The sequence below is a fragment of the Cherax quadricarinatus genome, chromosome 68 (assembly GCF_038502225.1).
Source record: "Cherax quadricarinatus isolate ZL_2023a chromosome 68, ASM3850222v1, whole genome shotgun sequence".
Lineage (NCBI taxonomy): Eukaryota > Metazoa > Arthropoda > Malacostraca > Decapoda > Parastacidae > Cherax > Cherax quadricarinatus.
Genome location: NC_091359.1, coordinates 227,966 through 253,862, shown reverse-complemented (window position 1 = coordinate 253,862; position 25,897 = coordinate 227,966). Strand labels below are relative to the sequence as shown.

Sequence of the window (25,897 nt, the reverse complement as noted above, 5' to 3'; positions counted from 1 at the left end):
AGGTTCTCATTATCCATCCCATCATTTTCTTCGAAATCTTTTGCAAAGTCTGTGTATACTACATCTGCACCCTGTCCTCCGGTGCATCCAAAACCATGTCATATTGGTCCAGTAATTGCGAGAAGCACGAACGACCTGCTTCAAACTCGTGCTGTCCTGGGTCGTGAAATTGTTGGGAATAAAAGTGGCGGCGATCTTGCTTCTTAAAACCCTTTCAAAGATTTTTATAGTGTGAGACGTTACTTACCCCAAAAGCTGCCGTGCAACCAAAAAGCTCATAAGTCGGTTGACTATAAACTTGTCAATAAAGAAACATCAAACAACCGTCAGCATGGGTTTAGAGCAGGTCGCTCCTGTCTGTCTCAAGTATTGGATCACTACGACAAGGTCCTAGATGCACTAGAAGACAAAACGAATGCAGATGTAATATATACAGACTTCGCAAAAGCCTTCGACAAGTGTGACCATGGCGTAATAGCGCACAAAATGCGTGCTAAAGGAATAACAGGAAAAGTTGGTAGATGGATCTATAATTTCCTCACAAACAGAACACAAAGAGTAGTATTCAACAAAGTAAAGTCCGAGGCGGCTACAGTGAAAAGCTCTGTTCCACATGGCACAGTACTCTCTCCCATCTTATTACTCATCCTCATATCTGACAGACAAGGATGTCAGCCACAGCACCTTGTCTTCCTTTGCAGATGACACCCGAATCTGCATGACAGTGTCTTCCATTGCAGACACTGCAAGCCCATTGAAAGATTTGGTTGATGTCCAGGCGGACATCAACCAAATCTTTCAATTGGCTGCAGAAAACAATATGAAGTTCAACGATGAGAAATTTCAATTACTCCGATATGATAAACACGAGGAAATTAAAACTTCATCAAAGTACAAAACAAATTCCGGCCACAAAATAGAGCGAAAAACCAACGTCAAAGACCTGGGTGTGATCATGTCGGAGGATCTCACCTTCAAGGACCATAACATTGTATCAATCGCATCTGCTAGAAAAATGACAGGATGGATAATGAGAACCTTCAAAACTAGGGATGCCAAGCCCATGATGACACTCTTCAGGTCGCTTGTTCTATCTAGGCTGGAATATTGCTGCACACTAACAGCACCTTTCAAGGCAGGCGAAATTGCTGACCTAGAAAATGTACAGAGAACTTTCACGGCGCGCATAACGGAGATAAAACACCTCAATTACTGGGTGCGCTTGAAGTTCCTGAATCTGTACTCCCTGGAACGCAGGCGGGAGAAATACATGATTATATACACCTGGAAAATCCTAGAGGGACTAGTACCGAACTTGCACACGAAAATCACTCACAACGAAAGCAAAAGACTTGGCAGACGATGCAACATCCCCCCCAATGAAAAGCAGGGGTGTCACTAGCACGTTAAGAGACAATACAATAAGTGTCAGGGGCCCGAGACTGTTCAACTGCCTCCCAGCATACATAAGGGGGATTACCAATAGACCCCTGGCAGTCTTCAAGCTGGCACTGGACAAGCACCTAAAGTCGGTACCTGGCCAGTCGGGCTGTGGCTCGTACGTTGGATTGCGTGCAGCCAGCAGTAACAGCCTGGTTGATCAGGCTCTGATCCACCAGGAGGCCTGGTCACAGACCGGGCCGCGGGGGCGTTGACCCCCGGAACTCTCTCCAGGTAAACTCCAGGTAACTTGCAATTATTTGGTTCGCCTACACATTGCCCTTTACCTCTTTACACACCCTCTTGTAAGGTCTTGGGGTTCGATTCTTTGACACAGAAACATTTGGGCAAACTTTTTTACACCCTACTGCCCTTGCTCACCTAGCAGTGAAAATAAATACTGTACCTGTTTGTGAGTCAAGGGTCCCCGACTCTTCAACGCCCTCCCTCCGGCATAAGGTAAATTACCAACAAACCTCTGTCTTCAAGAGGGAACTGGACAAGTTCCTCAAATCAGTTCCTAACCAGCCGGGTTGATTCGTGGGGTGCTGTGCGTGCAGAGAGCAGTAACAGCCTGACTAATTACGCCTGGTCTGAGACTGGGCAGTGGGGGACGTGGACCCCGGAAGCATCCTTAAGGACTGTTGTTGGAGAAAAATGTGTTATCAAACTCCAGTCTTGCTGGAATGTCATATACTGTGTAAGAAAAACTTAAGTTCTATGTAAGAAACTCCAGTACCTGCTGCCAAGTATTCAAATATTGTGTAAATGATGTAAATTAAAATAACCGGCAACCCCCCCCCCTCATCCCAGACAAGCATAACCCCCCTCATCCAGACAAGCATAACCCCCACTCATCCAGACAAGCATAACCCCCACTCATCCAGACAAGCATAACCCCCCACTCATCCAGACAAGCATAACCCCCCACTCATCCAGACAAGCATAACCCCCACTCATCCAGACAAGCATAACCCCCCACTCAACAGTAACAGCCTGGTTGGTCAGGCCCTCATCCACCATGAGGCCTGGTCACAAACCGGGCCGCGGGGGCGCTGACCCCCGAAACCCTCTTCAGGTATACTCATCCAGACAAGCAGAACCCCCCACCCTCACATACACAGTTAACGTCCCGCCTGAGCGGTTAGTTAATTGTGCACCAGCAGCTCTTCCTGTGAGCTGTAGCACAGAAAGTAGTATTACATAAATCACAACGGTTATTTATCAGGTGGCACTGAGCACTGTTACATCACTAACAAATAATAAAGAAATAAGTCATTTCATATATTACAATTACTTCGTATAGTTAATGTACATAATACAATATGGAATACAATAAACAATAGAATTTTAAGTCCCCACCCTCTAGTGCAAGTAGTATGGACCAGGAAAGGCTACGAATAGATTTGGATAGGCTGCAGGTCTGGTCTGACAAGTGTGTATCGGGGTTAAACCTCAGTAAGTGCAAAGTTATGAAGTTTGAGGATGGGCAAAAGTGACCTCAGAGTACAAACTCGGGGGATAAAGGCTATAAACCTCACTCAAGAAGGACCTTGTGGTGAGTACTGTACCGAACATACCACCTGAGGCGCACATCAAATAAATGCTGCAGCAAATGCATGTCTGGAAAATCTACAAGTTGCTTTTGGGCATCTAAGGAGTTATTCACGACACCGTATTCAGTGTACGTCAGGCCCATATTAGAGTATGCAGCACCAGTATGGAACCGACACCTGGTCAAACAAAGAAATTGGAGAAAGTGTAGAGGTTTGGAACAAGACTAGCCCTGAAGCTAGGAGGAGAGGTTAAGGGAGCTCAGCTTAATGACACTGAAGGAAAGAAGGACGAGGGGTGATAGGATGATAAGGTACAAAATACCGAGAGGAATTGAGAGTGGGCAGGGACAGATGGGAAACAAAACACGATGGCACAAATGGAAGCTGTGCCATACAGATGAGTCACAAGGAGGTTAGGAAATATTTCTTCAGCTTTAATCAGGAAGCGGAATTCGCTATAAAATGAAGTGGCAGAGGCAGGATCCATATACGTATAACGTTACGAAGAGGTATGATAAGGCTCTCGAAACCAGGAGTGAACCTAGTAGCAACAAGCGAAGAGGCGGGACCAGGAGCTAAGACTCGACCTCTGCAGCCACATACAAGTACATTCACCCTCTTCCCAACGTGGCGCCGGTGTAGACCCATCGCCTAGAAAAACAAAGTGAAACTCGAGAAAGTCCAAAGGAATGTATCCAGCCTCACGGTTGAGCCCAGGAATTAGGTTGTGTTGGGGTAAGCCGATAGAGTAGTGTAGTTCATATCCATCCTCCAGACAGCAGTGGCTAGTTTATCCTGTGCAGGGGCGGTCCCAGAAGTTTTCATAGAGGAGAAGCTTGGGGTGGCTATCTTGTTGAAAGGGGCTAGGGGACTTTATTTGGGCGGCTTTGGGGGATGGGGACAATTTTGGGGAGGCTTCAGCCCTCCGTGCCATTCCTATGACGCCACCCCTGATCCTATGGATGGTAGCACAAGAACGTTATGTAGACCAAAGTCATATGAACCAGGCCTTCACAGTAAAGTTCAGCAGACGAGAGTAAACCTGGAATTGTAATATGTATTTTTTTCCAGAGAATGTCACCATGGCAACGTTGAGCACTTCACAAAATTTGCAGAAATCGAAGACAGACCGTAACGTAGCTTTTAATGTGAATTTTTAGATGTTTCAATGTATAAACTTACATTTTCTTGCCCAAGTAATTCATTTTTGGCCACTGTAAAGTTTTCAGGAAGATTTGCAATAAACAAAATAAAATAAGGTGGCTGCTGGAGTGTTTCTTCGTTTTCTGTTATATCTCATTCATCAATTTCAATAATTCTTCAGGCTAAACAGATAAAGGAGTTATGATACAGAGAATCTTACAGGCCTTTTCGTGATGGCCACCTTGGACTTAAGCAAAATCTGCAAAATGCTCAATGCTGCCATCGTAGCATTAACTGGATCCTGTATCAGGGCCTCTAAATGCAGTATAATAAATCTGCCAAGACTTACATTTTACCAGTAAACTGACTGAGATGACTGCCGGACTAATACGATGTGAACAACTCCTCAAGGGCACTAGGTGCCTTAACGCCAGAGGAGTTATTGAACCAAGACACTGAACTCCCATTCCTTGGACAGAACATGAATGATAAGCGAGACACGAGTAACACTTGGAATCTTTACTGGCGAAACGTTTCGCAGTGCTGCAGATTCCATCAGTCGAATACAGAAATGAGTCACAAACCAGGAGGCATCAGTGTCGGAAGACTAAATAGATGAAGTGGAGAGACTTGGGCATGGCAGTGCGGAACATATCATGGCCTTAGTGTGTTGATATCCCACGAATGCTCAAGTTGGATGGCATAGGGCAATAGACGATAAAGAAGGGGGTGCCATAGAGCTCAAGCTCAAATGCAGCAACTCAACAAGGTGACCGGAACTTGGTGATTAAACATTGACCACCTCTCTGCACCTACTCCTAGAGCATTAAGCTAACAGTGCTTACAAGACCACCTCTCTGCACCTACTCCTAGAGCATTAAGCTAACAGTGCTTACAAGACAAAGGTTCGAATCTTGGGCAAGGCTAGACTTACGGTCAGGTTTTCTTACACTTGCTGGCTAGTGTCCCTATTCACCTAGTAGTACAAAGGTACCTGTTACTATCATGGAGTTATCAGCCTAACATTTACCATCGCAGGGGTTAAAAGTATAAGTAATGTATTGCAATCACAAGGCCACCAGTATGAGGTTACACTTGCAATCGGTTTCAGGACTGAAACATTTAATGTCCTACTGTTTTCTCACATGCCTTTGTAAACCATCTGGGTTGTAACAAGCGATTAGAAGCACTGTGTTGAGGTTAGCAGATGTGAGGTTTATAGCGGGAAGCTGATCTCACTGTGCTACCTGCCCACGCTCATCTCCTATTGTCTCAGCCTGAGTACAGTTATCGAGTCACTCTCACAAACACGAGAATGAGGTCTGGGCGTGTTTTTGCCGCTAGTTTAGTGATCTGTATAGTGAAGGTGTACATGTAGTTACTGTGATGGAACTTACTATTGGGCCACAGGCCGACACAACGTAACTGTGGAAAGCCTACTGGCCCATGCCCAGCCAAATCCTACTCACATTCTGATTCACTCATACCAAACCGCGGTACGGGTGAGGTATGAACTCGCGGCAAGTGAGTTACAAAACCCCAGGTCAGCGCGTAAGCCACCGGGCCAGCTGGCTACAATAAAATTCATCCAACTAGGTATATTTATATACTAGTGGGAAGTTAGTATGGGTCCCACTGTGTCCACAGATACAAGTTTTTGCAGATGAATCTCCCGCCAGTGTGAGTTATTCACTCATTTGTGTAGCATGACTTATTTTAAAGGTAGTCAGGTATTCGTTTCAATAACGCTGCATGGCAGTCTTTCACTCATCTGCAATTTGTCAAACCAATATTTTCTTGAATATTTTTAAACCTAAATTTATCTTCAATTCATTACTATGAGTTTTAGTTGTTAGATATTTTCAGTCCCTTATTTATTGTTTTTTTTTCTTTACTCCAGATTTCCATTTATACACCTCAATCACATACCCGTGTACGGAGTTCGGTGCTTGTAGGCTATCTCCGTAGGAAAATATTTGGTACGAGGGATTAACATGTCCATTCTATAATCTGGAGGCCAGAAGCGTCACAGTCTAAGAGAGGTCTTAACAGTGAAACAGGGTTTTAGTATAACACTGGGACTTTCTACCTTCATGTAGAAAAAAAAGATACAGTAGATAGCGGACACAATGTACCGTTGCCTCTGCTTTAGATTTCTGCTAACCAGAACTAAGTCTTTATAGTATTCGGTGTCGCAGCTCTATTTTTTCAATGATTAGAAGCTTACATGTGTAGTTGCTTAGCTATATTGGCCACTTTTCTGCCTCATCACCCATCAAAATCATCGGGTGAAACTTTCTGGCGACCTGAGAAATTTATGGGGATATTTTTATGCCAAAGAGAACTTAGGCCGCTATTTATTCTCTTATCTATGATGTTATTATTACAATGATAACTAAGTGCTAAACCCACAAGGTTCATATAGCGCTGCATCTATGCCGATTATATTGATTGTGAACAAGGGACTATATCGACTCCTTTACAACACCACTTGTAACAGGTCCCCATTTTGATTTCCCTCTAATGATCATACAAACTATGTTGCCTATCGGTCCATATAAGCAACATCATATTCATGGTCCATCACTTGTATTATCTTGCTGAAACAGGTCAGCAAACGCTTTTAGGCAAAAATGGGTCCTTTAGAAGCGTGTTGAGTCAATCTAATTATGACAAAGGTCGAATCGAATCAAACTTCATTTCTTTCTGCAGTATTACAAAATGTGGTTGATATGTAATCCACATTTATTAATTTCAGTAATTTTCCCCTTTGCTGGGATCTGGCTGATAGGCTCTTAACTGCCTACGTATCTACACATTTATAGATAGGTATCACATCGGCAATCTTCCACATCTTTGGCACCATACTGGTATTTTATGACAGTCATTACTGTACCTTCCTTTACATTTATTAAGTTCCCTTAAAAACAATTGATTGGAGTGAATCTCATTGTCTGAGAACTATGTCACTAATCATTGTCAACTTGCATAACTTTTTTTTTCTATTACGCCCGGCATAATTATTCTTTTTGCGAGGTCTGGTCACACACCGGGTCGCGGGGGCGTTGTCCCCCGAAACCCTCTCCAGGTATATCTTGTGTGAAAACGGACAGAAATAAATAAAAATGGAAAACTTTCCTTTGTTATTACCAGTAAGCTGACTTGAGTTACCTTTAAGTAGGTTTATCTTTTTTGAAATCTTACTCTAATATAGTTGAAAGAAACCTTTAGATTACCTTAAAACTAAGAGAAACCTTTAGATTACCTTAAAACTAAGAGAAACCTTTAGATTACCTTAAAACTAAGAGAAACCTTTAGATTACCTTAAAACTAAGAGAAACCTTTAGATTACCTTAAAATTAAGTTTTAAGGCACTCTAAAAGTTTCACTTATCCCATTTTTGATCAGTTAAACTGATCATCTTGGTCCATAGGATGACCCTCTCCTCTGATTCACATGTAAACTACAGGTAACCCCACACAAGGTTTGGGTATTTTTTATATTAACATCATTAGGTACACGGATACCTTCTATCCAACACTAATACTTCCAGGAGGTAATGGAATTATCTCTCACAGTATATGACATTCCAGAAGGATTGGAAATTTTTAATGATTTTTTTTTCCAGGATGTGACCCACAACAGTCGGTATCACAAATGAATCTAAATATTACTAAGTGGGCAGGACATCAGGGGTACAAGATAACTGGCTCATGTTGCGGTGAGGGAGTTACGGGGGGAGGGAGGAAGCGGATTTAGGGGGATGGAGGGAGGGGTGTGGGGTGGGAAGCAGCCTACAGCTGCAGGTGACCCACACACAAGGAGAAACTCGCCCGCCGGGTTTTGCCTAGTCACGGGAACCCCTCAAGTAAATACTAACACCTGATACTGCTGCTGCTGCTGCTCAAGACCACACACCTCACACATTCTCCTCACCACTCAGTATATAAAAACCGTCGTGAGATGACTAAGTCAGTGTAATAGTTTAGCCATCTGGAATCTGCCACACAAGGTGCGTGATGTTAGTTATAATAATAATATATTTATTTACTACAAGTACATGTACAAGGTATACAGGCCTAGTGTCACTAGCACGTTAAGAGACAATACAATAAGTGTCAGGGGCCCGAGACTGCTCAACTGCCTCCCAGCATACATAAGGGGGATTACCAATAGACCCCTGGCTGTCTTCAAGCAGGCACTGGACAAGCACCTAAAGTCGGTACCTGACCAGCCGGGCTGTGGCTCGTACGTTGGATTGCGTGCAGCCAGCAGTAACAGCCTGGTTGATCAGGCTCTGATCCACCAGGAGGCCTGGTCACAGACCGGGCCGCGGGAGCGTTGACCCCCGGAACTCTCTCCAGGTAAATTCCAGGTAAACTAGCTGACATAAATAAAATACTACTATACAGAAAGCCTCTTGTTATGCAGAGCATATCGGGCAAATTAGGTCAGTTTTGTTCAGGATGCAACCCACACCAGTCGACTAGCACCCCGATACCCACTTTACTGATGGGTGAACAAAGACAACCGGTGTAAGGAAACACGTCCAGTGTTTCCACCCCTTCGTCGGGAATCGAACCCGGACCCCTCACCGTGTGAAGCGAGAGCTTTTGCAGCCATATAAATAGGAGCAACTTCTTAATGAATATGTATTTAACACTTCAAAAATACACGTGCCCAAGGCCACTTAAAAGGAAGAGCCTGAAGCCAAGACCCGACCGTCACAACCACAAATAGGTAACTACCCTTAGCAATAATCATTTCCACCAACGAGCTCTTTTCCCCGTAAATCTCAAATATCTATTGAGACTTCACCCAACATCTTCTATAATGGAACAAGAAAACAGAATGCCCGGCAATCAATTTGAGAAGAATGTAGAGGGTGCAACTTACAATAGTGCAGGTCTGAAAGAAGAAAACTCAAATGACATGCCTATTATAGAAACAAAACTTTGTATCAGTAACAACAAAAGCGGTCATGAAGTCTTGATACAGAGTCAGGCCAACTAGAGGCAGCCACCCAGCACAGTGACAGCGGCCCATCAATCCTGTTAATAACTGCTGAAGTAAAAGCACAGGCCTCATTCCAGCCATTCTGGGGCTTCAACCTCTTCTCTCTTGGAGGCAATTCTTCATTCACACTTGCTTTTCCCGGCGTCTGAGTAACCCAGAAGTCAGTCCCCAGCGCAACCCAGAGGTCCTCGTTACCGTATACTGGTGATGAAAATTTGAAGCCAACTGGATGATGCGTTCTTGAGTTATGTATGAGGGAAATAAAAAAGCTGGAAGAACTTTTTTTTATCCAACTTCGGGATAATTAGGAATACCTAATTATTATTATAATTAAAAGGAAGCGCTAAACCTACCAGGGTCATACAGCAGGGATGCCTAATAATAGTAAAATTTGCAGGGAAAATAACGAGTGACGAATATAAACCATTGCCTCGAAAAACAAAGCACAGTACCAACAGAAATAGGCCCCGAGTTTATATCGGGAGAAATGCTAGTTGGGAAAAGAATGAAGCTTCCTTTGTACATACATTCACAACTTTTCTAAGGATCCAAACTCTCAAAATAATGAAAGCAGGTACTGTTTAGATAAGACAAAACATACACTAAGCTAAATCTTAAAGCTTTTAAAATATCCAGAAGAAAAAACGACAACACACTATCAGCGAGAGGCAGGTGCACCTGTTCTGAACCCATGTTAACTTGCGTTCAGAACAGGTTAGTCCTGCCATTCGCAGTTGCTGGATACAAAATACAGATGCACTATACAATGACTCTGCAAAAGTGTTTGGCAAGTGCGTGCAAAAGGAATAATTGAAAAGGTGTGTAGATGAACATTTAACTCCCTAACAAATAGAACCCAAAGAGTAATAGCAAACAGATCGAAACCAGTAACTGATACAGTGAAAAGTTCTGTCTCCCATAATAGTGTCATTCTCATATCTGAGAGTGACACTATTATCCTTTACAGAAGATACTAGAATATGTATGAAAGTGGCATCCATACAAGACATGGCAAGCCTCTAAGCTGATATAAACCAAGTGTCCAGTGAGCCACTGACAATACTACGTAAATACATGGAATAACAAGAGCAGGACGCGTCTGCCTCTCGCAACTAAACCATTATGGCATAAATTTGGACCCTTCCTCGAGTTATCGAAGCAACATGTCTATATTATATATAGTGAGCCGAGTACATTAACCCGGAATAAAGCACCCGAGATACATTTTCATATAGGGCTTTGCTCACCCCTCCCTCTACCTTCCCCGGCACTGACTAACGGCAAACTTCCGCCGTCAGCTGGCGGCCAGCAGGTCTATATGTAGTTAAGATTTTATTACTATTTAATAGCCTTTTATGAACGTCTCACTTTTCTACAACCTTCACCATCATTGTAAATTAATAAAGGACACCCATAAGTAAAAAAATGTGGCAATAATAAAGATAAAATTAATCTTAACAGGAATAATGATAACGACAAACTGTGGAATACCCCCCCCCCCTTACACACAGGTTTAGCCCACTGCTACTACAGAGAAGAGATAAAACACGTAGAGGACAGAGGTTGTGTATCAAGAAGGGTCAAGTGAGGTGCGTGAGTTACCTATTTGTGCATCAAGGGGTGGAGTTGGAATCCCTCTTAACAAGGACACCTGATACTTTACCAGTTTTGGGCTACTGTAAAACACTTGATTCATCTGACTTCCGTCCACTAACTTGATTTATGTGACCTCTGTCCACTGACAACTTGATTCATCTGGCCTCTGTCAACAGAATATGTTCTCTACTGGACTGATATAACCCCCCCACCCTCACTTGGAGAAACTTTTAATAGATTTGAGTGTTGCATGACTACTCTACATGTTCAAACATTTCATAATGATGAGTGTATATAATTGTGCTTGTTGCTTAAAATAGGATAGTTATATTCGAGGTTCAAACAAGTTGAGGCACTAAGCATTCATGATTATGTTCCACAATGTAGAACTCCGCTGAAGACTTCGTAATTATTAACCCACTAGGGTTAATAACCCACAATATCTCCCCCCTCCCACCCCAAAAAAATAGTATCTATAAAAATATCAATATATTTGCGATGTTACCAGTCAAGGAATAGAGCACTGCAATAGTCCTAAAGGTCCCAAGACTCATTCACTTATGTACCTGTCTAACCTATTTTTAAACTACCCTAAGTAAGTGGGGTACATTCATATGCAACACCGATGACATTTTATTATGGAAAAGTTTCCATAATAATACATTTATGTACAGTTTAGGACATTAAAATAAAAAGTTCCACCATCAGTTGGAGGCTTCTTCACTGTCAGGAGTAAAGAAACTGCTCGTGGTAAAAAGGTTGACTTTAACAAATGTCTTAATTGTACACAAGTGTCTTATTCCATATGATGTTGGTATCACCATAGCATTCATTCTCAACAAGAACCACAATGGAAATAAGTCACTGACTCTTTTTTGGGTTATCCTGGTGGGTAATTTACACATGTTACTGTCTATGACAATTTGTGTAACTGTACCTAAATAAACTTACTAACAACCTCACACTTCCTCGATATTGACATTCCGAACTTACTCGCTTCATTGATGCTACTTGCCAGTTCCACTCATCTACAACACTGCTTTAACAGGACATTTATTACTACATAAAACGTTAATATGACACTACTTGAAGAGTGCCAAGTTGCGATTGTCTAATTTCACTTTTGTATCCCCTAAAAAAAAAAAAACTGTTGGTGATTATTGTATTCACAGCCGGCCCCTAAACCCGTTTGGATTATATAGCACCAGGAGTAATGGAAAGCACTGACGTTCGATTCAATGAAGGGGAGGCCAAGTTCAAGGTTAGATACATGGATAGGGCATTCTGCTTGAAGGACAGGAGTAGGAGACAAAGGGTATGCTTTCCTGGGGCTGGGATGGAGGACATTGTTAGCCGGCTTGACAACATCATGAACGGTAATGGGATCAATCCTATTATTTGCCTCAGTGCTGGAGGCAATGATGTAGGCAAGCGTAGAAGTGAGGATTTAGTTAGAAAGTTCAGGACAGCTATAGACATAATTAGGAAGAAGGGGGGGGCGCCCTGTTATATGTGGCATTTTGCCAAGAAGAGGTGTTGGTAATGAATGGTTGTCCAGATCAATTGGTATTAATTGTTGGCTGGATAAACACTGTAAGGATAATGCAGTACCATTCATTGACAACTGGGACAACTTCTATGGCCGAAACGACATGTATGCCAGGGATGGGGTTCACTTATCCAGGGCAGGTGTGGGTTTTCTTGCTAACTCAGTTGAGGGGGTTGTTAGGACTTTAAACTAGGATTAGTTAGAGGTATGGGTTTAGAAATGATTAATAATGAGTATGGATATATTGACTTATGCTCTGATATTAAGAATCTTAATAGTAACTGTCATGGAGTAACTCTGGGTAATGATAATTTCAGAAATTGTGTAAAAACAAAGATGAATAGGAAAAATGTGCAGAAGAAAAAACATATGATGGTATTTTATGCTAACAGTCGAAGTGCAAGAAATAAAATTAATGAACTACGTTTGGTAGCATGTGCTGGGAACTTTGATATCATTGCATTAACTGAAACGTGGTATGATTTAAAGAGTCGGGATATGACTGCTGAGTGTAATATTCAGGGATTTAAGTTGTTCAATGTGGATAGATGTAATGGGAAGGGGGGAGGAGTTGCATTGTATGTTCGAGAAAATATTAATTGTTGCATAAAAACAGGTATAAAAATAGATGGAGCAGTAACAGAGTCTGTTTGGGTAGAGTTGGGGGAGGGTCAAGAAAAACTAATTCTAGGTGTAATATACCGACCTCCAGGCTTGGATCACGATAGAGGGAGACTTCTTTGGGACGAAATTGTTAGGGCTTCTGGACACAGTAACATAGTCATAGTAGGGGACTTTAACTTTAGCCAAATTGATTGGAATTCTTTGACAGGTAATCTAGAGTCCAGTGACTTTATGGAAACAGTTCAGGACTGTTTTCTGAAACAGAGCGTAACTGAGCCTACCAGGGGTAATAATTTGCTAGACCTAGTCTTGTCAAATAAGGAAACACTCGTGAATAATCTGGAGATCACTGAAGAGCTTGGCGCAAGTGATCACAAATCCATCACTTTTAGCATTAATTGGGAATGCAAGAATAATGATAATACAGTAAAAATCCCTGATTTTCGTTCTGCCGAGTATAATGGACTTAGGGAACATCTGTCTAATCTTGATTGGGGTTATCTAGCTAATGATTTTATTGACGATAATCATACTTATGAATATGAATGGATCTGCTTTTATGATTGTTTTCTTAATAATGTACACAGTGCCCAGAGTATATACATTCCCCAGAGAGAAATTAGGTCTAATAATAACGATCCCAAATGGGTTAACAGGAGGCTAAAGCATCTATTAGGGGAGAAAAGGGGAATTTATAGGCGCATCAGAAGAGGAGAGGTTAACCTTACTGACCAATATGTTCAGCTTAAAAGAGAAGTAAAAAAGGCGATTAGAAAGGCTAAACGTGACTATGAAATTAGAGTTGCTAATGAATCAAAGACTAATCCAAAGGGGTTCTTTCAAGTGTATAGGACGAAGGTGAAGGAAAAAGTAGGACCTCTGAAATCTGGGAATGGACAGCTGACGGATAATGAACTGGAAATGTGTTCCTTATTTAATGACTATTTTTTGTCAGTTTTTACACAGGAAGATGTAAATGAGATTCCAGTAATTAACAATTATTTAGTTCCTGATGAATTTAAGTTAACTAATATTACTGTCACGAGGGACATGGTTATTAAACAGATAGACAAACTGAAACAAAATAAGTCCCCGGGACCCGATGAGTTGTTTTCAAGGGTACTTAAGGAATGCAAGATGGAGCTTAGTCAGCCATTAACGAGTGTATTCAATGCGTCCATCCTTACCAGTGTTGTGCCAGAGTTGTGGAAGATGGCTAATGTGGTTCCTGTATTCAAATCAGGGGATAAGTCCACTCCTTCAAATTACCGTCCAATAAGCCTGACATCTATAGTGGGCAAGTTATTAGAATCAATTATAGCTGACATTATCAGAAGTCACCTTGAAGAGCATAACTTGATAAATGAATCTCAGCATGGATTCACGAGAGGTCGTTCCTGCCTGACAAACTTACTGACGTTCTTCAATAGAACATTTGAGGCAGTTGACAGTGATAAGGAATATGATATTGTTTATTTGGATTTTAGTAAAGCCTTCGACAGAGTACCTCACAAGAGACTCTTAAGAAAAGTGGCAGCTCATGGTATAGGAGGTAAAGTTCTAGCATGGATTGAGGCATGGCTTACCAATAGAAAGCAGAGAGTTACCATTAATGGAGTGAAATCTGAATGGGGATTAGTCACTAGTGGCGTTCCACAAGGATCAGTTTTAGGCCCTCTCTTGTTCATAATTTACATTAATGACCTTGATGAAGGGATTACTAGTGACATGAGTAAGTTTGCTGATGATACAAAGATAGGCCGTATAATTCACTCTGAGGAGGATATCAATGAACTCCAGGACGATTTGAACAAATTAATGTCTTGGTCTGAAAAATGGCAGATGAAGTTTAATGTGGATAAGTGTAAGGTACTTGCCCTTGGTAATGAAAATAACCCTCGAAGCTATAATCTAGGTGAAGTAGAGCTTGGTCATACAGAATGTGAAAAAGACTTGGGAGTCAAGTAAGCAGAAATCTAAAGCCAAGACAGCAGTGCCTTAGTGTGCGCAACAAGGCCAACAGATTACTTGGATTTATCTCAAGAAGTATAAGTAACAGAAGTCCAAAAGTTATTTTACAGCTCTATACATCACTAGTGAGGCCTCATTTAGATTATGCTGCTCAGTTTTGGTCCCCTTACTACGGGATGGACATAGACTCATTAGAGAACATACAGAGAAGAATGACTAAAATGATTTACTGTGTAAGGAACCTCCCGTATGAAGATAGACTTAAAGCCTTAAATCTCCACTCTCTGGAGAGGCGTAGAATGAGGGGAGATATCATTGAAGTGTATAAGTGGTATAAACCTTGGTAATAAATACCGACAAGTTGTGCAAGAAAGGTATAAAATACCGACAATATGAAAGTTAAGACACATGTGCAACATCTGGATATCTTTATTGTAGTAGACGTTTCGCCATCCAGTGGCTTTATCAATACAGATTCTAGGACATAATAGGAAGACAGTAGAACTATATACAAAAGATGAGGTAATCAGTCCCTCGGCCTTGGAGTTAGTGTTCACAGCATCGTGGTGGAGGAGAATCTGGAGCAAAGACAAGAAGACTGTATTGATAAAGCCACTGGATGGCGAAACGTCTACTACAATAAAGATATCCAGATGTTGCACATGTGTCTTAACTTTCATATTGTCGGTATTTTATACCTTTCTTGCACAACTTGTCAGACACTGCAACATCATGGAATCTTGGTTCAGAGGACATCTACAAGACCTTCACGGCTGCTGCAACTAACCCATCTCTTTGGGAAGGACCTACTTCCACTGGGGAATCCCGCCTACCAGTGACTTTGCCCTCGTCTGCTGCCCGTCCCTATCCACTGACGCCTATATAAACCGCCAGTCTTCTTGTCTTTGCTCCAGATTCTCCTCCACCACGATGCTGTGAACACTAACTCCAAGGCCGAGGGACTGATTACCTCATCTTTTGTATATAGTTCTACTGTCTTCCTATTATGTCCTAGAATCTGTATTGATAAAGCCACTGGATGGCGAAACGTCTACTACAATAAAGATATCCAGATGTTGCACATGTGTCTTAACTTTCAAATACCGACAAGTTGGTTTAAAAAGACACGTAAGGAAACACTATAACATATTTATTAGAAAACGTTTCGGTCCTGGGACCTTGATCACTTCTAACATACAGAGGTACCTTACCTGGAGAGACATTAGAAAGACATTATATATATAGGCGGAGAGTGAGATGTGACGCACGTGACCTGAGGAATGTCATAAGAACATAAGAATGTAGGAACACTGCAGAAGGCCTACTGGCCCATACGGGGCAGGTCCTTATCAAAACGATCTCAAGGACAGTGTACTTAGCTCTGTGAAGACCTGTTTGTGTGCTCTCTGTGAATCTGAACCAGGATGCCCTCTCTTGAGCAGCTTTACCAGCAGCTGAGAGAAGAACTCAGAGTTGCTAAACTGGAGATACGGCGATTAACGGAGGAGAACAAGAGGATTCGTAGTAATCCTCCTGTTGTGAGTCCCCAGGTTAAGAGGGGAGCTTGGTCAGTGGCCGGGCAACATGGAACCAAGCTGAAGATCAAGAAAACGGTTGGAGAGGCGGAAACAACGAGAAACCAGAAGACTACCGTGAAAACTTCCAACTCATTCTCGGTGCTACCTGACGAATGTGAGTGTTCTGCTGGGAATGCCACAACGAGCACCAAAGAAGCATTGGCAGACGTGAGTAAGACATCCCTAGAAACCCCAACGAAGACCATCGAGAACGTCTTGACGAATTCTACAAGTGGTGTAATGCTACCTGGCGAATGTGAGTCGACTACTCGGAGCATCACGACGGACGACGCCAAGGAAGGTAAAAACATTGTTGTTGTTGGGGATAGCCAGATTAGGTACATGGATAGGGCATTCTGTTTGAAGGATAGGAGTAGGAGGCAGAGAGTGTGTTTTCCTGGGGCTGGGATGAAGGATATTGTTAGCCGTCTGGATGACATCATGAGAGGTAATGGGAGCAATCCTATTATCTGTCTCAGTGCTGGTGGCAACGATGTTGGCAGACGTAGGAGTGAGGACCTGATTAGCAGGTATAGGTCAGCAATAGAGATAATTAGGAGGAAGGGTGGGAAACCTGTCATATGTGGCATTTTGCCAAGGAGAGGAGTTGGAAATGAATGGTTGTCCAGAGCAATTGGTGTCAATTGCTGGCTGGACAAGTACTGTAAGGAAAATGCGGTAACATTCATTGACAACTGGGACCTTTTCTATGGCAGAAATGACATGTATGCCAGGGATGGGGTTCACTTATCTAGGTGTGGGGTGGGAGCACTGGCCAACGCAGTGGAGGGAGCTGTTAGGTCTTTAAACTAGGAATAGTTAGTGGTATGGGTTTTGGCGGGAAAACTGTGAAGTCGCAGGGTAGTAACATGAGTACTAGGAGAACTAGTAATAGGCAAAATGAGGTGGATATTGGAAAGCCAGTGGCACTAATTGACAAGGACAGTAATAAGTTTAGTGGAATAACAGAAAGGAGCAGGAAGGGTAAAGAGAGTGGAGGGTCCTTAAGTATATATTACACAAATAGTCGCAGTGCTAGGAATAAGATGGACGAGTTGAGACTAGTTGCTAGTGCAGGTAACATAGATGTATTTGCCATTACTGAGACGTGGTTTAATTCAAAAAGTCGGGACATGCCTGCAGAATGTCACATTCAGGGTTTTAAATTGTTCCAAGTAGATAGAAGTATCGGGAAGGGGGGTGGGGTGGCATTGTATGTCCGAGATCGCTTGAACTGTTGCATAAAAACGGGTATTAAGTCTGAAGTAACACATACAGAGTCTGTTTGGATAGAATTTTCAGAGGGGCATGAAAAATTAATTTTAGGTGTGATATACCGTCCCCCAAATTTAGATAGGGACCAAGGGAGACTACTATGGGAGGAAATTGTTAGGGCCACAAGGCACGATAATGTAGTAATTCTAGGAGACTTTAACTTTAGTCATATTGATTGGAATTTCTTGACTGGGAATTTAGAATCATACGATTTCTTAGAAGTAGTTCAGGATTGTTTTTTGAAGCAGTTTGTGACAGAACCTACAAGGGGAAATAACCTGCTTGACTTAGTTCTGGCAAACAATGAATCCCTTGTTAATAATTTAGAAGTTTCAGAGGAACTGGGTGCTAGCGACCACAAATCAATTACATTTAGAATTGAATGGAAGTATGATAGTGGGGATAACTCAGTAACAGTCCCAGATTTTCGCTTAGCAGATTACGATGGGCTTAGAGAACACTTATCATCTGTTGACTGGGGTAACGAAGAGAGCTATCAATATGACAGTTTTCTGAACACAATACATGCTGCTCAAAGAACGTTTATCCCTTATAAGGAAATTAGATCAAATAGAAATGACCCAAAATGGATGAATAATAGGCTGAAATATCTACTAGGGCATAAGAAAGGAATTTATAGGCGTATCAAAAGAGGCGAGGGTCATCTTATGAATCAGTATATTGACATTAAGAGGGACATTAAAAAGGGGATAAGAAAAGCTAAAAGGGACTATGAAATTAAAGTTGCTAGGGATTCTAAAACTAACCCAAAAAGTTTTTTCCAGGTATATAGAACAAAAGTCAGAGATAAGATAGGTCCCCTTAAAAATAACTATGGGCATCTTACTGACAAAGAGAATGAAATGTGCTCGATTTTAAATAATTATTTTCTCTCGGTTTTTACACAGGAAGACACTAATAATATTCCGGTAATTAATTTTTATAGTGGATCAGAAGAAGATAAATTATGTAACATCACAGTCACTAGTGAAATGGTTGTGAAGCAGATAGACCGACTGAAGCAAAATAAGTCACCGGGTCCTGATGAGGTTTTTTCAAGGGTTCTTAAGGAATGCAAAATGGAAGTCTGTGAACCATTAACTAATATTTTTAATTTATCTCTTCAAACAGGTGCAGTGTCTGATATGTGGAAGATGGCTAATGTAATTCCTATTTTTAAAACAGGGGACAAGTCGTTACCGTCAAATTACCGCCCAATAAGCCTGACCTCAATTGTAGGCAAATTACTAGAGTCAATTATAGCTGAGATTATAAGAAGCCATCTCGATAAGCATAGCTTGATTAAAGATACTCAGCATGGATTCACAAGAGGCCGGTCCTGTCTAACTAATTTATTAACTTTCTTCAGTAAAGCTTTTGAGGCTGTTGACAACAATAAAGAATTTGATATTATTTACTTAGATTTTAGTAAGGCATTTGATAGAGTTCCTCACCAAAGACTGTTGAAGAAAGTAGCAGCTCATGGCATTGGGGGAAGGGTGCTCTCGTGGATCGAATCATGGCTCACAGACAGGAAGCAAAGAGTGTCCATAAATGGGGTTAAATCCGAGTGGGGATCAGTAACAAGTGGCGTTCCACAGGGATCAGTCTTGGGCCCGTTGTTGTTTATAATATATATCAATGATCTTGATGAAGGAATTACTAGTGATATGAGCAAATTCGCCGATGACACGAAGATAGGTAGGATAATTGATTCAAACGTAGATGTTAGGGAACTTCAGGAGGATTTAGACAAACTCTACTCTTGGTCAGAAAAGTGGCAGATGCAGTTCAATGTAGATAAATGCAAGGTTCTGAAGCTCGGGAGTGTCCATAACCCTAGCACTTATAAGTTAAATAATGTAGAACTTAACCATACAGATTGCGAAAAGGACTTGGGGGTTATGGTAAGCAGCAACCTTAAACCAAGACAGCAATGCCTAAGCGTACGTAATAAGGCAAATAGATTACTGGGATTTATATCAAGAAGTGTAAGCAACAGAAGTCCAGAGGTCATACTGCAGCTTTATACATCATTAGTAAGGCCTCACCTAGATTATGCAGCTCAATTCTGGTCTCCATATTACAGAATGGACATAAATTCGTTAGAAAACATTCAGCGTAGGATGACTAAATTAATACATAGCATTAGAAATCTTCCTTATGAAGAAAGATTGAAGACTCTTAAGTTACATTCACTTGTTAGACGAAGAATGAGGGGAGACCTGATCGAAGTGTATAAGTGGAAGATAGGTATTAATAAAGGGGATATTAACAAGGTCTTGAGGATATCTCTCCAAGAGAGAACCCGCAGTAATGGATTTAAATTAGATAAGTTTAGATTTAGAAAGGACATAGGAAAGTATTGGTTTGGAAATAGGGTAGTTGATGAGTGGAACAGTCTACCTAGTTGGGTTATTGAGGCTAGGACTTTGGGTAGTTTCAAATTTAGGTTGGATAAGTACATGAGTGGGAGGGGTTGGACTTGAGTTGGACTTGCACATCAGAGCTTATTTCTTGGGTAGCATTGAAAATTGGGTAGGTCAAATGTTTGTTAGTGGGATGAATTGTAAAGGACCTGCCTAGTATGGGCCAACAGGCCTGCTGCAGTGTTCCTCCTTTCTTATGTTCTTATGTTCTTATTCTGGGTGTCCCGTAGCTCGATTGCTAGCGCACTCAGTTCACACACTGAGGTCCGGGGGTCGATCCCCGGTACGGGTGAAGACATTAGGACGTGTTTCCTTAAGACATCTGCTGTCCATGTTCACCTATCAGTAAAATAGGTACCTGGGCGATAGTCAAGCCCGCAATGCTCTGCATAACAAGAGGTTTTCTATATAGTAGTGTCACTGATGTCAGCTAGGCCTGTATACATTGCACATGTACTTGTAGATATAAATAATAATAATTATTATTATTAGATGTGGGGCAAGAAATCTTGGACCCAAACAACAAGGGTAAAAGCTCTACGGGATGAAAGTCCTAATGGACAAAAACTCGATAGGACTTATCCTAATCAAATCAAACCAAACCTAACACCAACCATAACTGAGCCTAACCTGAGAGGCTTTTGTCAAACCACATTTGTGGAAAAAAATAATAATTTTCCTGTGACGTGTGGTAATTGACAGGAAAATAATGTTTACCTGGAGTTTACCTGGAGAGAGTTCCGGGGGTCAACGCCCCCGCGGCCCGGTCTGTGACCAGGCCTCCTGGTTTATGTAATAGTGTAGGTGTGTATCTTTAATGCGAATTTAAAAGGTGTTTTAAGGTGATGATAAATTAGACACATGTGCAACTCTTGGGTATCTTTATTGAGGAAACGTTTCGCCACACAGTGGCTTCATCAGTCCATACATAGGAGAAACTTGAAGAACAGGAGGAGAATGAGGTAATCAGTCCCTCAACCTTGAGGGACTGATTACCTCATTCTCCTCCTGTTCTTCAAGTTTCTCCTATGTATGGACTGATGAAGCCACTGTGTGGCGAAACGTTTCCTCAATAAAGATACCCAAGAGTTGCACATGTGTCTAATTTATCAACATGTCGGTTCTCTGAACCATTCATCTTCAAACGTGTTTTAAGGTGTTAAGTTATATGAGAACCTATATTTCTTATTTATTGTAATCTGTTAAGTAAAATGTAATCAGTGTAATTTAAAGGAAATTAATATTATTATAAGGAAAATATACTACACACGTGGAAATGTCACTGAATATAATTAAATATATGTGTATAATTGTTTTAAAGAGGCATCGAAAAATGGAAGAACGTAAACATTAACTGGAGAGAGTTCCGGGGGTCAATGTCCCCGCGGCCCGGTCTGTGACCAGGCCTTAAGGTGGATCAGGGCTATTAGTGTTCCCCGCACGCAACCTGACGTACGAATCACAGCTCGGCTGGTCAGGTACTGACTTTAGGTGCCTGCTTGAAGACAGCCAGGGGTCTATTGGTAATCCCTCTTATGTATGCTGGGAGGCAGTTGAACATTCTTGGGCCCCTGACACTTGCTGAATGGAGGGTGTATCGGCAAAAATTTGGGACCATGAAATCAATGAATATAACATGTATCTGGAAGGGTGCAGATACATTGTAAAACGGTCATAATACGGCTGATAATGAAGATAATACTGGACTCGGTGATGTTGACCACTGCATGTACTACAATATATATGTTCGTCTCCCAGTGTGGCCCGGTGGCCTGGTGGCTAAATTTCCCGCTTCACACACGGAGGGCCCGGGTTCGATTCCCGGTGGGTGGAAACATTTCGACACGTTTCTTTACACTTGTTGTCCTTTGTAGATGAATGGTTCAGAGAACCGACACATGTGCAACTCTTGGGTATCTTTATTGAGGAAACGTTTCGCCACACAGTGGCTTCATCAGTCCATACGTAGGAGAAACTTGAAGAACAGGAGGAGAATGAGGTAATCAGTCCCTCAACCTTGAGTCGATGTGTTCAGTCCATCAATCTTGAATAGAATACGGCATATCAGCGGAGAAGCAGCTTATAAACCAAATGGCAGGAGAGGTGCAGCAGTCATAGGTCGTGTCACATTTGTTCAATGTGGAAGTAGGTCGTGCCCAAGAATTAGGCAAGCGAAGAATTCCTAAGTATTAAGATCCCAAGAAGTTGCAGTGTCTGACAGATTTGTAGATGAATGGTTCAGAGAACCGACATGTTGATAAAATAGACACATGTGCAACTCTTGGGTATCTTTATTGAGGAAACGTTTCGCCACACAGTGGCTTCATCAGTCCATACGTAGGAGAAACTTGAAGAACAGGAGGAGAATGAGGTAATCAGTCCCTCAACCTTGAGTCGATGTGTTCAGTCCATCAATCTTGAATAGAATACGGCATATCAGCGGAGAAGCAGCTTATAAACCAAATGGCAGGAGAGGTGCAGCAGTCATAGGTCGTGTCACATTTGTTCGTGTGTCTATTTTATCAACATGTCGGTTCTCTGAACCATTCATCTACAAATCTGTCAGACACTGCAACTTCTTGGGATCTTAATACTTAGGAATTCTTCGCTTGCCTAATTCTTGGGCACGACCTACTTCCACATTGAACAAATGTGACACGACCTATGACTGCTGCACCTCTCCTGCCATTTGGTTTATAAGCTGCTTCTCCGCTGATATGCCGTATTCTATTCAAGATTGATGGACTGAACACATCGACTCAAGGTTGAGGGACTGATTACCTCATTCTCCTCCTGTTCTTCAAGTTTCTCCTACGTATGGACTGATGAAGCCACTGTGTGGCGAAACGTTTCCTCAATAAAGATACCCAAGAGTTGCACATGTGTCTATTTTATCAACTTGTTGTCCTGTTCACCTAGCAGCAAATAGGTACCTGGGTGTTAGTCGACTGGTGTGGGTCGCATCCTGGGGGACAAGATTAAGGACCCCAATGGAAATAAGTTAGATAATCCTCGATGACGCACTGACTTTCTTGGGTTATCCTGGGTGGCTAACCCTCCGGGGTTATTAGGTAAGACACATATGCAACAGTTAGGTATCTTTATTTCGAAGCGTTTCGCCTACACAGTAGGCTTCTTCAGTCGAGTACAGAAAAGTTGATAGAAGCAGAAGATACTTGAAGACGATGTAATCAGTCCATCACCCTTAAAGTTTTGAGGTGGTCAGTCCCTCAGTCTGGAGAAGAGCAGTTCCATAGTTTCATACTATGGAACAATGCTCTTCTCCAGACTGAGGGACTGACCACCTCAAAACTTTAAGGGTGATGGACTGATTACATCGTCTTCAAGTATCTTCTGCTTCTATCAACTTTTCTGTACTCGACTGAAGAAGCCTACTGTGTAGGCGAAACGTTTCGAAATAAAGATACCTAACTGTTGCATATGTGTCTTACCTAACAACCTGTCGGTATTTTATACCATTTTAAACCTCCGGGGTTAAAAATCCGAACGAAATCTTATCACAACAGGTAAGGTAGCTAGTTATTAGCCAATATTAGTTGCCTGCCTGTAGGGAGCATTAAGATATATCACCAGGACCATAATCTGGTAAGCAAGATGTATTCACCATTTAACTGGACCATTCTAATGTATAATTGTTAATACTCAAGAAATTACTTGAGTTAAACCACACAAATTTTTAGAATTGTTAAACAATCCACAACCTAAATTGCCAGTGTCACTGGCTTAAATTTTCCTAATATTTAGGAACCATATGTTCCTAATCTAAGGTCCCGAAGTGTGAGCTGGGGAAGTGAGACGGTGGGCATGTAAGGAGGGACAGTGTTGCGACCCATTATCACTAAGTCCCACATATCCCCGAGGCACATCAATATCAGTAAGTATAATCTGTTTTAGATGTGCCAGAGTTCTCCCCAGTTATGTGGGTGAAAGGTTAACTCAAGATTGTACTTGTAAAAATTCATCCATATAATTTCTCACAACATTCGTTTACGGAGTGTGTTAGCTGTACATAGATTACGTAGTTCGCTTTGCAGTCAAGTCAAAGATTGGACATTAAAATGGTATAAAATACCGACAGATTGTTAGGTAAGACACATATGCAACAGTTAGGTATCTTTATTTCGAAACGTTTCGCCTACACAGTAGGCTTCTTCAGTCGAGTACAGAAAAGTTGATAGAAGCAGAAGAGACTTGAAGACGATGTAATCAGTCCATCACCCTTAAAGTTTTGAGGTGGTCAGTCCCTCATGGGTGATGGACTGATTACATCGTCTTCAAGTCTCTTCTGCTTCTATCAACTTTTCTGTACTCGACTGAAGAAGCCTACTGTGTAGGCGAAACGTTTCGGAATAAAGTTGTCTAACTGTTGCATATGTGTCTTACCTAACAAGTCAAAGATTGTTCAAAAATCAAAACAAAAACAATAAGAAGTGTTCACACTCACCATTAGTAGCCATGACTGCCAACACCTCTCCACCTCGAGCCTCGAGGGAGATACCATCTAGAAGATGAGTTGGTCCTCCACTTCCACGAGTTTCGTACACCACACCACGCACCTGTAGGTGAGGACCCTTCACCTCTATTCCACCATCTTCTGGCCATGGGTTGTCACGGGGAAAAAGCTTGTCGTTGAGCATAGGCGGATCTCGGTAGGCTGTACCATCCGGGGGCTGTTTGAGGCCAGGGGAGTAATGTAGGTGAGTGTTATGGGCGTGAAGGCGGTGGGTGGTGGTACTAGGGTGGGTTGTGGTGCTAGGATGAGTAGTAGCGTGGGCGGTGGTGCTAGGATGAGTCATGGTGTGGGTGGTTGTACTAGGATGAGTGGTGGTGTGGGTGGTGGTGCTGATGTACGTGGGAGTAGCATTGTAGGTGTATGATGAGAGGTGAGAGGTAGGGGTGTGTGTGGAGGTAATGGGGTTCACTGAAGGTGGGTTGAGTGGGGGCGGGGAGTGAGAGGACTTTGGGTATTTGGCATGGAGAGGGTACTGCGAGGTGTGGTTAGGGACTGTGTACGAGAAGAGAGAGTAGCCGAAGGACTTGTGGGAAGGATTGGAAAGGCCCGTGGTGGACTTGTGAGAAGGGAGCAAGCTAGGGGAGAGCTTGTGTGTGGAGGTTAGTGCTCTGTAAGGAAGCTGATGTGAAGAGTTAGAAGCCTCCTGCGAGGCTACACCGCTGGGAAAGGGACGAGGAGGGAATTTATTTAGGCGAATGTACTCCATTTTAGCAAGGCAAAAATTGAGTTGTCAGTTATCAGAGGTTCTTTATTGTAGGAAGCCCTGCAAGGTGACCTGTCCAATACTGCGATCACTGTAATGTGTAGTGTCCAATACTACGATCACTGTAATGTGTAGCGTCCAATACTACGATCACTGTAATATGTAGTGTCCAATACTACGATCACTGTAATGTCTATATAGCGTTCAATATTGCGAGCACTAATATGTAGTGTGCAATACTGGGATCACTAACATGTGTACCATGTAGCCTCCACATTCATCACATACATTAATGGCGAGTTAATTAGCAGCATTAACCGTTACATATATAACTTTTATCAAAACCAACCCTTACTACATTTTCTGAAATATTTACGTGCATTACGAAAGGTCACTGACAGACAAGTAAACCATCCGCTACTATATTCAATGTAAACATCTCTGAACACCACAGTACATTGTCCCTCACGATTCACTGTAGACA

General features: G+C 42.1%; 1 protein-coding gene across 5 annotated transcripts in view; it reads right to left on the bottom strand.

Annotated features, from left to right (window-relative positions):
* LOC128697879 (ATP-binding cassette sub-family G member 8) overlaps positions 1-25,897 on the bottom strand; it is a 107,018-nt gene that overhangs the window by 38,036 nt on the left and 43,085 nt on the right. For all 5 annotated transcript variants that reach the window (XM_070099538.1, XM_070099537.1, XM_070099536.1 and 2 more), the window contains one exon: positions 24,642-24,867. In XM_070099538.1, the coding sequence (XP_069955639.1) occupies positions 24,642-24,867 (226 nt within the window). The remainder of the gene's footprint in view (positions 1-24,641; positions 24,868-25,897) is intronic.